Genomic DNA, 16931 nt, shown 5'->3' on the forward strand with positions numbered 1-16931 from the left:
GGCTCAAGTCAAACAGACACAAATCTAGGAATACACTCAAGTAAACTTAAAAAAATTTCATTATATTAACTTTAAATAACATGAAAGTAAATAAATAACAGTAATACAAAAATTGAACATGAGAACAAAAGAGTGATCATATGAAAAGATCAAGAGTTTTAATAGGAAAAGACATAACATTATACAAACATTTGATTACATTACTCTCATGACACTATGATTACAGATAGTCTCTTGTGCAAGTATAGTTTCTTGTGCATGTATACCTCACTCCCACACCTAACATACATCATTCCCTGACAACTCGTCGCCAGGGGAAGATTGATTCACTGCTTGTATTGTCAGTTATAATGTGTTCTAGCATATATATTTTTGTTGAAGTTATGGTTTTATACAATTAGAATTTGCAACGTCGACAATTTTTATTTAAATAAGAGGAAAATAACCATTATTTATAGGCCAGGCCCAAAAGAAATGGACAAAACACATTATCGTTATCCTACATGTCTATTGCTATTTTGTTTTATTATTATTATTACATATTATTTACATTATATGAAGATGATTACTTACAAAAATGATGAATGACTATTGTTGAAAATATCCATGAGAAAAAACAAAGTTCACATTTCATGTCCTACTTACGAGAAGGCCTATATACTTTGTCTGCTATACTCTAAATAATATTTTTTCACTATTTGTTATGATTATTTTTTTGTTATAGAGTTCAACAGCATAATTGAAATGTTAAAAAATATATAAATGAAAAACTAATCTATGTTAAGAGTACACGCCATTAAAAATAAACACCAAAAATGTTGGTAGGTAAACAGCAGTATTTTACAGTAACTAACAATCTTCTGAAGTTTTCTTTTTCATGATTTACCATTAGTTATATTTCTGTTATGTTTCTTAATGGAAAAATATAACGGTTCTAAAGAAAAGATTTTTACATCTTCTGGGGCATTAACTTTTTTGATTCTTCAAATAGAGATTTAATAAAATTTTCTTTACAGGTCAAGTCTGTTCTTTGAAATATGTTCCACAATTTTGAAAGATTTTGTAAAAAATCCATAGATGGTTTCTACAGAATCATTCACGGGAACCGGATGTTTTTGAAGTGGGTTGTACTCGGGGGTTCGTGGTGGGAGGGGCACGTGGCTGGTGTCTGACGTATCCTTTGTTCATAGGATTTACATTTTAGTCGTTGAGATGGAGCCGTGGACGCTAGACCAACGCCTGTACGCGTATGACAGTTTTGTGCGAAATGACGAATCCGTAACTGTTGTTCAGCAAGATTTCCGCCGTCAGTTTAATATCCATCGTAATGCAAGTGTCCCTTCTCGTAACACAATATTCCGATGGGTAAACAACCTTCGAACAAGTGGTTCAATAATGAAGAAAAAACCACCGGGTCCCCGACGAACTGCTTGCACTCTGGAGAACATCGAACGAGTAAGGGAAGCCATTGTCAGAAGCCCACGCCCGCTCTATTCAGAAGCAATTCAGCAGCGCTTCAAATGAGCACAAATACGGTAAGGCGAATTCTGCATACAGACCTGCATTTCCATCCTTACAAGATAGCCGTCGTGCAGCAGTTAAACGAGCAAGATTTCACGCAGCGATTACAATTTTGTCGACAAATGCTTACCATTTTTGAAGAAAATGAAAATTTGTTATTGTTAATGAGTGACGAAGCCCATTTTCATCTGAATGGCTTCGTCAACAAACAGAATTGCCGGTATTGGGCAGAAAGAATCCACATCAGCTTCACGAGAGACCACTTCATAGCCCAAAGGTGACTGTCTGGTGTGCAATAGGAAAGGTCGGTGTTATTGGACCACATTTTTTTGAAGAAAATGACGCTGCTGTAACTGTAACAGCTGATCGTTACATTGCGATGTTGAATACGTTTTTCATCTCTGAGTTACGAAACCGCGGAATCAATTTTCAAAATGTGTTATTCCAGCAGGATGGAGCTACAGCGCACACAGCGAGGGCAACGATGGCTGTTCTCCGTAACTTGTTTCCGGGACGGATCGTTTCCAAATTCGGCGACATTCCTTGGCTCCCTCGGTCCCCCGATTTGAGTAGTTGTGACTTTTTTCTGTGGGGGTTTCTGAAATCGCGTGTGAACGGGAATAAACCGCGTACATTGTAGGACCTAAAGATCCCAATTCGTCATCACGTCACCCAGATTGATGTAGACATGCTGCAAAGAATTGAAGCCAGTTACCGTGAAAGGCTACAACAATGTATTGCCCAAAATGGACATCACTTGCCGGACATAATTTTTCTTTCATGAGTAAGTAACAAATGCTTTGATTTAACAAGTGTTTCAGTATCAATAAAACTTTTTTAAAGTAAATATTCAATTTTTTATGATTATTTTAAAAACATCCGGTTCCCGTATAACCACCCCTCTGACAATTGCTTGATGTAGGTTTCAGGGAAAGATGTTATCTTTCCCAAAATTAGAAGACTGTACCAAATTCCAGATATTTTTAAATTTGGTCATGATGAAACATTGTATAAGATTTTGGCGATATCCTTGTACTCTTCATTAACCTTCACAATGTCATCAATTAAATCACAAAATAAATTTGCGGTGATTGGTGTTTCTTCATTTGAGTTGTCATTCTAATGGTGCAAGAATGTAATAGAATGAGAAGTATTTTCGGTAACTGTGATTTCACCACTGTCTGTTATTTTCTAAGGTTGCTGTTGAAGATAACCCCACCTTTCTTCCAAAAATGTAATTTTTTAATCCGTATTTAAATTCTAGCAGTGAAGGATTCTGTAGCTCTGTACCTCTGCCGTAGCTCATTATGCTAAGAAAATCCTCCAAGATGACCTGATTTAGCCTGTTCATAATTATGTACTTAGTTTTGTATTTAGCTTGCATATGTTCAAACAGCATTGTTAATGAATTGATACTCATAAGTATTCCTTTTTGAAAAGATAAGAGACTTGTTTTATATCAGATTCCCATCGTCTTCACTGTTGACTCCATATCAAGGAGAATTTTATTTTGGATTTCTAATTCCAATCCATACTCAGCCATTCTCTTCCTGGAATCAATTATTGGTAATTTAGTATTAAAAATATCATATCAGTCATTCACCAACTTCATGAAAGATGACAGCTCTTCCCAGTTTTCAGTTTGCAGAAGACCAAAGACCCTACTATATTTAAGGCATACAAATTGGTGCAAGAAAATAGCTGGATAGCTAATTTCACTTTTTGCCTTTGTATAACTATTACAGTAAAGTGGTGAACAGTGACTTTATTCGCAATATTTATAGCTGAAGACCCAGTTTTCTCCTTCAATTCAACAGTAATCTTTGTTAACATTTTTCCATTGACTGAAAACCCAGAATCCAAAAAGTGATTTCATACAATTTTAGTGAGAAGTAGAGCATCACCAAATACATAAATTTTCTTGTCAGTAACAGAATTTGGAAAAATATTTCCTCATATTAATCCCCAAGTTCATTCCACAAATCTCAGTTTCCACCTCCTAAGGCAGACGTCATGGCCAAGATGTTAAATCCAATAATCTCTAACCAAGTTATTTTGTTAAAAATTATGTATTTTGTAAGTTTGCAGTTATAATCATAAAAGAGGTTGCTTCCAATTTTTAATAAACCACAAATTTCAATTACTTGGATATATTCAGCAGCTTGTAGAAGCATATCATTTTTTTCTTTGTATTGTATTATTCTTTCATCTTCATTTCACCGGCTGTGAGAACACAAACCCCTTCAAATTGATATAAATCGCAATCCTTCAAAATACAATGATACTTAGCACACCTGGAGTGATTGTAACTTTGCTCAACCAATTTTTTTAAAGTCGAAACTGCTGGTGGATACTTATGTTTCAAGAGGTATCTATAAGCACGTGGTGCAGCTGAGTGTAAAGACAATGCCTTAGAAATATCTTTAAAAAACCTCTTTATGCGTTTAATTTAATCAGATTCAACACTCTCATTTTTTGAATTTGACCTGGAGTGAAAATTTTTTTCACATATTTATCTTGCTGCTTCAGCGAATAATTTTCTGATTTTAATTTTGACATTTCCTGCTGTAGATTTTTGTTTTCTAACATGATAATATCCAGTTCACTAAGCAAGCAGCTTGAGTTTTTCCACCTTCTGCAGATATACTTAATACAATGCTTTTGGCTCTCTGTAAACCCATCATGGTGAGATATTCCTCTTCAGTGTTCACTGTTGAATTTTCATCATTTTTTTATGATAAGGCAATCTTTTTTTTTATTTGATATCATTTTATTCTCTCTTCCTTTCTTTAATTACACTACATACGTTCCTTGAACCAGTTAATCTACTGTCAGTTCGTATTTTAGGTAAGTGCTCAGTAGAAAAAGCATTTTTTTTCTACATAATTCATCATTTAAAAGTTCACTTTGTAAGTCTCACTCATAGTGATTGGATCTAAAATGTTTGCTACAAATTGTGGCATTGACATTAAAATTATCTTGTTTGCCGCATTTGTTTACCCAGATTTTCCTTTGTGTACTACGTTTTGGGAATGAGTGAAATATAACCTTATTATCAAGTTTATAAACATTATTTTTGAATTTTTTATTATTATTGTTATTGCACCTAAAATCAGCACACATCACCATTTTGAATTCATAAAATTATCCACTCGCATTAAACTCAAAACAGGCACACATACAGTAAAGTTTATATGCAGTTTTTAGATACACACATTCACAGATTTTACATGTGTACAAACAATGCACTTGCTAAAATGAGAATAAAAAACAATAAATAAATCATGCAAGAAGAACACTTATCATGATGTATGTAATACGAAGTACTAGTATATAAACTGTGGGTATACTACATAGCAACTGACGGCATAGCGCACTAGCAGTTGTTAGTGAGTGACATCATGAAGCAAATAACAGTTTTCAAGTGTGGGAGTATATTATCTGTATAATTGTAGTATCATGCATGACTAGTATGACTAATTATACAGTGACTAATATACGAGTAATAATTATAGTGTTTTATGTATATATATTTGGCCGCATTATAAATCAGCACATACATGGGAGGGACTCAGCAGAATCATGAAGAATTCACTCACACAAACAAAACATTTGTTTATTCTTCACTAGCTAACTGAATACAGTATAGTAATAGATTCAACAGTTAAACTGTATTTAAAGCAGACATCCTGAATCAAAAATCTCTTTTTATCCTTCACAACCTTTTTTTCATCTGACCTTTGGCATATACCTCCATCAACATCTGCACTTATCTAATGATATCATCCCTCCTAACAAAACTTAATCTTCTTAAATAACCTCCATTAATTATTTTCACTCACTCAAAACAACCTAGTTAATACAAGCAAACTATTTTGACGATTCCCATTTTCACTGCTGTTTGTAACTGATAATTTCACTCTTTACCCTGTTTAACTTTGCAATTCTCATTTTACTCTTCATACGTTTGGAAGCTTCCTTGATATCTTCTTTTCATAACCTATTTCAGTACTTACTGGTTGTACGTATATCTTATCTGCCCGCCATATACAATCATTGTTTAAATTAATATTTTAATCAAACCACTTGCTAGTCTACTACTATAATCCATTGCGACTTACCTCATGTTTTTTGCAGGTGACCAAGTGTCCTTGATCACCTCAATTATAACATCAAACACATATTTTTCACGAACTTCTTGCTACCATGGACTCCACATGAACTTATTATATTTATAAAATTATAAATTTCATCTAATCAAACATAAAACTCACTTCACTTGCTAACCTTGACTAGTGAGCGAAGGTTAATGAGTCCAGGTTAAGTTTGATTAGATTATATTTATAATTTTATTTATTTATTTTCTTATTTCACTATAGCTTTCAATCTCATCATTTATGAATTAATTGACTAACTACTTTGGACCCATTGGAACAGAAAATACATGGCAGGCAGATAACTGCTAAGTACGAGGCAGGCAAATAACAGATAAGAACCGCTATTTCTTGGGTGCCTGTGTAAGTGAAATGTGTTATATTTAAAATGTCCATCACATTTTTGCTTTTCTACACTTAGATTAAACTATCCACACCTTCAATAATGCTAGTGGCTTGAATCACACTTTACTTACCTGCATAACTTACTTCTTCCATTTTCCTCAAGTAAATCCAGCTACTTAAAACTTTTTATCTTTCTTATCTGTTCCTCTCCAAACTCCATTTCATTAATTACCTTCCTGATTGTGATTATTATCTCATGATTCTCTACATTAAATTTTCTCTGAAGTGCACTACTTACTTTTCTGCTTCTCAACTTTCTATAATCTGTTTCATACTTCTCATTACCTTCCATCCAGTATCATCAAAAATGAATAAAGCGGATAACAATGCAATAATGGTTTCAGAACACTCCTTTGTTTTGCCCACCCTGCCCTTTATTTCCATTCTTTATACATCTCAAATTTCTTTCATTCTTTTTCATAATTCTTTTCTTCACTTCTTTTATTCTTAACATGTTTATTGTTTGACTTGTTAACTTCTCTTCAATTACTTATTCACTTGTCTATTCTTTTATCACATGCTTTTCTTCAGCACATTTTTAGTATTTCAGAAAAACCACCTATCTTCAGGGTTTTCATTCAATAATTTATACTAAATAGATATACTAGTATGATATGGGTAAAACAATGTGGAAGATATTGGTACGATTTAAGTGGTGAGGGGGGACTGTTTGCTGCCCTGCGATAATTAGAATATTACCAGTCTGTGTCAAGCACTGGCTTTTCAACAAAGTTGCATATGTTGTTGTTTGATGTGTATCATGAATACAGCAGATCAGAATGAATACAGTATCTTCAACAATATTGTATGACCACAGTTGCTAACGACAAAGGTCATACAGGACATTAAAGCAACCGTTACAAGATCTCCTCATCAATTTTTGTGAAGACTAAGCCAGAAAACAAACATTTCACTAGATTCAGCCCACACTGCAGTGAGTAGAACTGAGATCTGTATCAAATGCAGATTTTCCATGAGCTAACTACTGCTGATTATGCTTAATGCATTCACTACTGTCAATGATTCAAGAACTTCATTAGAGGCAACACTGGCATAAAGTGTTTTTGACACATGAATCATGCCTATCTGCCAATAAATTAACAAACAGTCATAGCCTTTCTGCAAGAGGATGAGCATGAGTGCTGGTTGCAACAAGACAGTGCCACTTGCCATACAGGTTGCTACACTATGGAGATGCTACAGAAATTTTTTGATGGAAGAATCATTTCTGAATAATTGTGGCCACCTGAATAAAATATATTATACTATTAGCATATATATTTATATACAATTATATAAAGTGGAAGAGGGTTTTTGTTTGTTCAGGATAAACAAAAAACTACTCGATTAATCGCCACCAAATTTTTACCCATGTTTCTTGGCATAACTGAGAAGGTTTTTAGATATATATTTCATCTCAAAAAATCTTGAAAAAAATATATATATGTAGTAGTGGAGATTTGCATATTGAAGCACAAACTTTAATGAATTGTGAACTGCGAGTGTCAGTCACAGTGTGAGCTGGGTTTGAACTGAATGATTATGAATATCTAAAAACCACTTTCTAGATTTCAAGGGTTAAAATGGATTTTTGAATTTTTTTTTGATTCCCTTTATTTTTTTTATTTCTCAGTAAAAAATGAAGCAATCAAATCAACCTGATTTTTAGTGAGTGAAATTTTCATGTCAATAAACCAACTTCTAGATTTTTGAAGTTCGATCTTGAAAGGGGATGAAGTTAGTAAAAAAATTTGAATGATTGTAAATTTTCCTAATCCCGACAATAGTAAACGAGATATTCAGTAGATTTAGGCTTGCAAATACTCTTGCAATGCTCTTGCAAAAAACATTTACAAGGTTTTTTTAATTTTGATTTTTTTAAGGATGTGAAGGTATATTGGTGCTGCGGCTCAACCAACATGCCACTGCCACTGCTACTGTATGTATGATTGGCTTGCACCTGCCTCCGGTTACTTGACTTCAGAACATAAAATAAAAAAATTGGTCGCTATAGGAAATGCAAGTAACCATATAGCACATGCGAAGCTACAACCAACAGCTAGTATATAAAATACACACACACACACACACACACACACACACACACACATTATTTTTCTAAAATCAATCTTTTCAAGACCCATATCACCACTAATAAATATATAATATAAATCAAATTGATCCACTCAAGTATAGAATTAAGAAATATCTTACCTTATTTTTTTGTTTTTCTTTCGCTGTTTTTATTTTTTGCTTTGTTGTTTTTATTTTATTATATATATATATGCTAATAATTAGCATATTGTTGATTAAACATTATTAACATTAATTATACAATTCTTATAATGCTTCATACACATCACAATACGTCAAAAAATATTTTCAGAAACAACAAATTATTATAAGAATAAATTATATGTTGATTTGAATAACTGTATGCTTACTTACAACATAATCTGTATGCCATATAGCCCAAACATGTCCTCCTGATGTAATTATCAATTCATTTATAAATGGATTCTTATAAATGTGAGTAACAGGACCATCATGCATATTTTTAAACCAATTTTGAGTTATTGGAACTATAACAAAAGTAAAGAAAAATTTATTGTAATTTAAATATATTAAAAATCATTAATAAAAATATACTTTTACAGAGTTGTAAACTAACATATGCTTTTTAATATTATACTCGGTTAATTAATATATATATATATATATATTATTTAATAATATTTAAAAATACCTAACATAATTTATTTATTAGTGTTTACATTCCTTAAAATTCCTTAAAATGTGGAAGATGAGATGGATGAAATGAGTGGTGAAAAGCTGACAGATTCTGCCTTATTTAAAACTCAAAAAAAGTACTGTTTAATGACTGACCAATGGTCATTGAAGCCTAACATTTTGTATAAGACAGTAATTTATAAATACTCCCAAAAGATAAGCAGATACGAACTAATATAAACATCTGATAAATAAGCAGATATAGAATATAAACATCAGATAATTCAGCTGATCTACAATCACCAAAAGGGTTATGTCCATATTAATTGTAACATGCTGCTATCAACATGTCAATTATGCTTTGTGTTATCATTTATTTTTATTATCTATTTATTTATTATTAGTGGTTTTATTTTCATCAATTCATTTAAATTACATATGCAGTGGTGTCCATAAAAGAACACTACAGCTTTGATCATCGGAAAAACCACTTTATTTATTGAATTATTAATACCAATTACATAATAATGAATTATAATTAATAAAACATGAAAACTATAATAAATTAAACATGCATAAATAAAAGTACATTGATTATTATTGTTGTCCTAATGGATGTAAATGTTTTCAGGTTCAGTAGTAATGCAGTTTCAACCTTTTCCAACACATGCTTATACAACACGCCAACATACATGACAACATACATATACATGGAATCATTAGTAACCTAACACAATCTAACTTTAAGCTAAACCAAAAATCTTTTATCAAAATCATAATTTTATTATTTTATTTTTAATTTTATTATTATTTATTTTATTTTATTTTTTTTTAATTATTATTAATAAGCAATTTTTTGAAAAAAAAATCAATGGATTAGCACAAAATTATTCTTATGACGATAAGAAAAGCATACTTTCAATAACTCCAGATGGCATATTTTCAGGCTGTAGGGTAAGTAATCCAACATTGCCTCTTGCAGTCCCAATAGTGAAGGTATAAGAAAACTTTGGTACATCAGAATAATCTGTAAGACAAGCAAAAGTAATAAAAAAACACATTAAATATAATAATTGCTCATTTCTTCAACCTATATATCTTCTGTTTAATCTATGTCTTCTGTTTTTTGTTACATCAGAATAATACTTCTCAATGTTTATATAATCTTAATGTGTCTCAGATTATCACATAATACGATAGAAAAAAAAGGTCTGAAAATTTTCTGAAATTGTTCAATAATTTAAGTAGAACTATTATAAAATGGTGACAAAAACCACTACTTTTGGGCATCCAAGAAGACAATTTGAACCAAGTCAACAAATAATAAGATAAATAACACTGGTCAATATAAAATTTGGAACTGAAAAGGTGGACAGAAAAGGTGTTCTATATAGTATTTTATATGCTGAATCTTAAATGTATTCTCAAACAACCCATCATACAACGTTCTTAAGTTACAACCCTTTAAATTTATTTGTTCCATCATTTGTGAAACAAACAATATGAATAAGTTAGTATGTTTGCTTATTCACATCTGATTTATATTGTGATGTATGCTGCTGACCTGTATTTGATGAATAACAGTCGAATGATGTTGTTCCATGTCAAGCCAGATATGTATAGGCATGTCAGTGGGTAAAGTAAATGAGTAATTCAATGTGATGAAATTTTCTTCAGTATGATTTCAGCTCTTGGCATGACTTGCTGTGTTCTTTAGTTGTAGTATTGGTTTTATCATATACACATTATAAAGATTGTTTCATAAGTGATGCCATAAATTTAGTGACAAATTTTTATGACAGAACAATTTTTGTTATTTTATTGAACACCAACATCTGTTGTATGTGCACGGGCGCGCGCGCGCGCGTGAATTGACCCTGTAATATGACCTGGATTGATCAAGGGAAATTACAGTAGTAAAGCCTTAATCAGAGCATAATTACAAAATAAATAATCCAAGTGGTTAATAAAGACCAGAAAAACATTCTAAATATGAATACATAAATTGAATATATCTAACATATATAATAGTAAATTAGCTACATTAAGATCGTAAACAAATAAAATAATTTTATGTAACTAATTCAAAAGATATTAGTGAAGATTATTTGGTAAGAAAATGCAGAAAATTCACTTTATTATTTTTTTCTCTGCTTACAACAATCATTTAAAATGGATTACCGTAATAATAATTTTACAAGCTTTAGACTGTAATTACCAGCAGCATATTCTATGCAATCTTCCAAAGAGTCAGGTTTTCCAGGAGGTGGTTCTGGTGTTATTCGATTATAATTAACTGGAATTACATCCAATGATAGCCCCAATAATGGTGTTGGAATTAATTCATCCGTCAAAACATTCACCTTAGAACAGACACATTATCATACATTAAATTTAATTTACAATTAATTACTGTTCTTATGTGAGTACATGTTAAAAAATTATCACTTCAGTTGTAGTGAAGAGTATAATAATAAAAATTGTATTCTAAGATTAAAGACTTATTTTTACAGTATTTTACAATTATTTTAGAAAAAATTAGGAGTTCCAGTTTATCCAAAAGACAGTTCAACCACCAAGACAGATTACAGGAAACTACCTTTAAACACATTGGCTGTGGTATTGGTTACATATGTCCTGTACAAGCATTTACAGCGAGGCTTCCGATTCTCCCCTCAATTTACTTTCTGTGCAACAGATGTATTCTTTTGTTTTATCTTCATTTATTTTTTTACTTCATAATGAATAATTCTAAAGACTAAATTCTGATGTTAAACGAATTAAATTTGTACTTGGGTGTTTGGTAACCACACCATTTAAATATAAACCCCATAAATAGCTCTATCAATGACTGACAGATAGCATTTGAGGTGGTGAAAACTTGATATGAGTGCTCTGTAACACACCAGTGGAAATGCAAATACCATACTTGTAATACACGAAAATTACATGCATTAAAAAAATACTGACGTAATTAGATAATACTTTAAGACATGCTGGTTCTACAGGTCTTTGTATCCTTAGCAAGGACTTGACAGACATATGATCTAACAGTTTCATACACAAAATAGAAAAAAAATTAAAGATAAAGAGAATGAATGAATGTTCAGAAGGATTTTCCTGCTGTTGGAGGAACTGCAGTACAAGACAAAAAACCAAAATACCTAAAGGACTGCTTCAAGACCATCTTTTAAGTGAGTTATGCTCTCAATCACTAGCAAATTCAAAGTGTTTTAGCTGTGATGGCATTAGAATATTATTTACATGGGCTTTTTTTTCAAACTCCGATGGGCTATAAAAAAAAGACATACTGACAAAACAAAATGTTTTTATTACTAAAAGTTGAGTAGTATCTAACTTATTTTTCTACATAATCGCCAAAACGATTGTGGCATTCGTCGTATCGTGACACCAGCTTTCTGATGCCCTTTTCAAAGAAGTTTTCCGGCAGTGAGGTAAGGTATGTCTTTACAGCCTCCTGAAGTCTTCGTTGGTGGCAAGGTGTTGTCCACCCAACCATGCCTTCAATTCTCAGAAGAGGGGAAAATCGCAAGGTGATAGGTCTAGACTACACAGTTGATGGTCAAAAACGTCCCAGTTCAATTGTTTGAGATGGTCTTGTGTCACATTGGCACAGTGCAGTTAAATATTGTTGTGGATCAAAATCATGTTGAGTGAGAGAATGCATGTTTGTTCTGGGTCGCTCTGCGGAATCGACGTAAAGATTCTCAAAAACTTCTTTGTTATCGTTATCCTCTGCTCCATAAAATCCACCAACAAGATACCTTTATGGTTCCAAAAAACTGAAGCCATTCTTTTCCTGTGGCTCAATGTCTGTTTGAACTTTTTCAGATTGTTTGGAGAAGAAGCATGGATACACTGCTTAAACTGTTCTTTGGGTCTCAGAATTGGCATACTGGATCCAAGTCTCATCGCCAGTAATGATAGGCTTTAAAAACTCTTCCCCCTCATTACCATAACCTGTGAGAAACATTAAGGCTGACACAATTCGCTGTGTTTTGTGATTGTCACTCAACATTTTTGGGACCCAAAATGTACACAGTTTCTGGTATATTAGGTCTTTAGTCACAATTGTGTACAAATTCAAGGTCAATTTGTCTTTCAATGTTTGTGAAGACCTTGAAACACAAATTCAAAGTTTGTGAAGACCTTGAAATTTCTGGGATTTTTGCAGAGAGTTTATATACAGTGAATCTTTATTTGTGGCGGACAAAATCATCAACATGCTCAACCAGGCATACAGTAACGACAGACTTGCGTCCTTGCCCACCTTCGTGATGGATGTCCATTTGCCCTTCTTTAAATTTCCTACACCATTCCTGTACAATACAATCACTAAAAGTTTTCACTATACATTAGGCTCATTCTGCAATAGATTTCTGCAAAGCTATATCCTTCTGCTTGCAGAAAATGTATCACACTTGGTGAGAGCATCAATTTTAATGGCATTTCAATTGCCCATATCTCAGCTCAGACTGATGCAATGGAGCTGGCAATGGCACATGCTCCACATGTGGGGGCGGTGCAATCACCCAATGCACAGACCTGGCTCCCGCACATCTCTTGTTTACTTAGATGCATGATCAGAGGTTGAGAAAAAATATAGCCCTCATATTATGACTTTGCAAATCTTAAAAATATGCTACATCAAAAATTGGTTTTCCTCCAGAAACTGTGTCTGTGCTCAGAATAAGGAAATTTACCAATATAGTAAATAATAATTATAATATAATAATTCATAAAAAAAATAATAAATTTTATAAAATTAATGCTATAACAAAAAATGGATATAACATAGTTAGTGATTTCAGTCAGGCAAATTTAAACTTGGGACTAGATATCAGTTATCATAAACAATATCATTAGAAATTGGAACACTCTTATAAATGAAGTAACTTCCATCTTGTATGCTAATTTTGTTCAGCGATACAAATTTTACCTTATAATCAGTGCATGGCATTGATACGAGGATAACTTCAACAAACTGAAATGTTTTGCAAATTTAATTCCACTTAAATCAGGTTTTATTACTGAGTAATTATTAATATGCTTCTCAGTAAAAGCATACAATGTTAAAAAAATATATATATATGCAATACTTTCACTAATGTCTAGAAGAATTATTCTACTGATATAATCACACCAGCCTACAGAATATCAATAATATAACAGCCACCCATCAAGCCATTATAGAAAGGGCCAATACCAAAACACAAATATAGCCAGCAAAGTAGCTAGCGCAATTCATACAGTACCTATCCAAGGTACTCAATCTACAGACTGGCTCTGACCTATGTATCACCTTTCCCAGGAACAATGGTGCATTACTTCACTCATAATCAAAACAGGTCAATGAACAGTAACACTGTTCAAATTCACCTTTACAATGAAAAGAAAAAAACCGTTTATCACAACAAAAGACAGTGGAAACCTTATTTTACAGTTCACACAAAATTCATTACTTTGAGAACCACACAAACAATATTAGACTAAAAATTTGTAAAAAAAACTCAGAAAAATATAAGAACTACTCAAGTAGTCTAAACAGTTGTATTATATAATGCATATAATCAATTCTAATTGCTTCTGAGCAGTGTTTTAACATGTTAATGAGTGACAATTCTTTCAGTTCCTACTTCAAAGGTTACTTAGTCTAATGAAATCCATTATTAAGTCCATTACCATCTCTTTTTTTCAACAGAGCAGTTTTTACATGATTTCCTCTTTATTTCAATGATCAATTATTTAACAAAAGTACTAAAAATAGTATTCATTTTGCTTATGAAGATGTGTAACATGTCCTACTTATCACTGAGTTTTACTTATAAATAAATGAACCTAGAAGAGAGTTTATAATCAAAAAGAGACTAGAAAAAATTGTTGTAAACATGATGCATTTGGTAGCCTTTAAAATAATAAAAAGCTACCACTAAAACACAAATATCTTTTTTGATAACAAAACTTTTAAAAAACATCAAATCATTATTAAAATTAATTTGTAATATTGTCAGATTAACAGTATTTTATAACAAAGACATTATTAAATAAAAATCATACCTTTAAAAATGGTTTCCAATTATTATTTAAACAATCATAAGGTGAATGCTGTACATATAAACTAGATGGTTGATCAACAATTTTTTTTCTTTTTTGTTTACGTTTTATTTTTGTTATATCTAAATCCCAAAATAATACAGAGCCACTGAGTGCTGATGTTACAAATTGCTCACTGGGTGGTTCACCGGGTTCAAGATTTCTAACTTTACCATTTGGCATAAACTGCAATCAAAAGTAAATAAAATTTAACTACAATGTTAGATATAAATAAATTGACATGGTTTATGGAGGACATTATCTAAAAATTGAAACCTTTGTACGAATCAGACTCAAATAAGGTCTGTTTGAGAAATTGCCTAACATACGAGATAAATTTTTTAAATAAGTACAGTTTTGATGTATCTCCACTGCAGCAAAGACATGCATCTGCTGCGCATTCTGTGCATATGTAATAATTACATCTATTAGCTTACTACAGATGCCATTATGTGATTTTTAATATTTGTTTAGTTTCCTGGGTGTTTATAAAATGCCTATGACTGCAGACAGTGCCACCAGTTATGAAATAGTAACTTAATCATCTCTCCTTGTACCAGTTACAGTGTCAAGGTTACAAAAGCTGCCCACATTCTACCTTCTTGAACTTTCCTTCCAACCACATGCCAGTCAACTCCTCTCTTTTCTCCACCAACTTTCTAATTCCATCTCCCCATCTTCCCACTGGCCTCATTCCACCCTTCACTCCTTCCTTTAACTCTGCATTCCCAAGCTTTCTTCAATAATCTATCTACTCCCACATGCATCACATGTTCAAACCTCTAAGATGAGCACTATTAATACAAGTTGTTAGCTCTCTAAAGCTACTATATTTTGGTTTTTTATATGATTCCCTTTAGTCTTTCCCAACATTCTTCTCAGAAACCTCACTTCTTATGCTGGCAGTTGGCTTCTACTACTCACACAGCACCCATGTTTTACCAGCATTGTGTAGGAACATACATAGACTTAAATCCAGCCTTTTCAGTGTTTACCACTGATTTCTTTCATGTTGAATAATCCTCTGCATAGTGCAAAATACAACTTACCCCCACAGTCACTCTAGAACCTATTTATTCCTCCATTCTATCATTACTACTAATAGAAAGAACCAAAATTTCTGAAGGACTCAACCTATCCCAACTGACATTCATTTAGGTCAATATTTGTGTCTTTTCTATTTTTTACAGATCAGCAACACTTTAGTTTTTTTCATTACTTATCTTCTTATTTATTTTTTCCAATTCCTCACTCCAGACTGTAAGGTTAAACACAAAGTATTTCTCAGATTTTGCAATCAACACCAGATCATTCACACATGCTAACTCAAATACATTGACTCATATATACTCAACTCATATTCACTGGTTTAATTTTCCAGTAATCCATACAGAATCTCCTTTCTCTGCTCATGCAATCTTTCGGACACCATCTAGAAAAATATTGAAGTAAGGTGAATATGTCACCTTGTCTGACACCAGAGAATATGAAAAACATGGTGACTCTGTATTTCTCTTCCTAACATAATTACAAAACTTGAAATAAAAACCTTCTATTCCATTGATCAGATGTTTGAGAACCTTTCATTTCTCAAATTCAATTCATAACACCTTCCATGGTACTTGGTCAAACTACCAAATCTGTAAACCCAAAACAACCTCCTTATTAAGCTCCAAATGTTTTGCAGTCATTTGTCACAGCACAAAAATCCATCCTGAATTCATTTACTTCTTCTAGTTCTGAAACCACAAGTGGTTCTCCAAGTTGATCTTCAATTAATGTATGAAATCTTGCATGAAATATTCTTGAATAAACTTTTCCTGGTATGCTTAACAAAGATATACCCCTTTAGTTCTTGCAATTCTTATTGTACCCCTTCTTAAAAGTAAGCATTATTACGGAAGTTTTCCAAACCTCAGGAATTTACTTGACTCTATACCAGCCTCAAAACTCTCAACTACTACCTCTCTCCCTCAGGATCCATATATATGATATTTTTTAGAAAAA

At 32.3% G+C, this 16931-nt stretch overlaps 1 protein-coding gene across 4 annotated transcripts in view; it reads right to left on the reverse strand.

Annotated features, from left to right (window-relative positions):
• mmm (missing minor mitochondria) overlaps positions 1-16931 on the reverse strand; it is a 129172-nt gene that overhangs the window by 26964 nt on the left and 85277 nt on the right. For all 4 annotated transcript variants that reach the window (XM_075371445.1, XM_075371444.1, XM_075371442.1 and 1 more), the window contains 4 exons: positions 14889-15110; positions 11029-11173; positions 9727-9837; positions 8529-8662 (listed from right to left, as the gene is read on the reverse strand). In XM_075371445.1, coding sequence (XP_075227560.1) covers positions 8529-8662; positions 9727-9837; positions 11029-11173; positions 14889-15110 — 612 coding nt within the window. The remainder of the gene's footprint in view (positions 1-8528; positions 8663-9726; positions 9838-11028; positions 11174-14888; positions 15111-16931) is intronic.

The sequence above is a fragment of the Lycorma delicatula genome, chromosome 7 (genome assembly GCF_047948215.1).
Source record: "Lycorma delicatula isolate Av1 chromosome 7, ASM4794821v1, whole genome shotgun sequence".
In the NCBI taxonomy this organism is placed as follows: domain Eukaryota; kingdom Metazoa; phylum Arthropoda; class Insecta; order Hemiptera; family Fulgoridae; genus Lycorma; species Lycorma delicatula.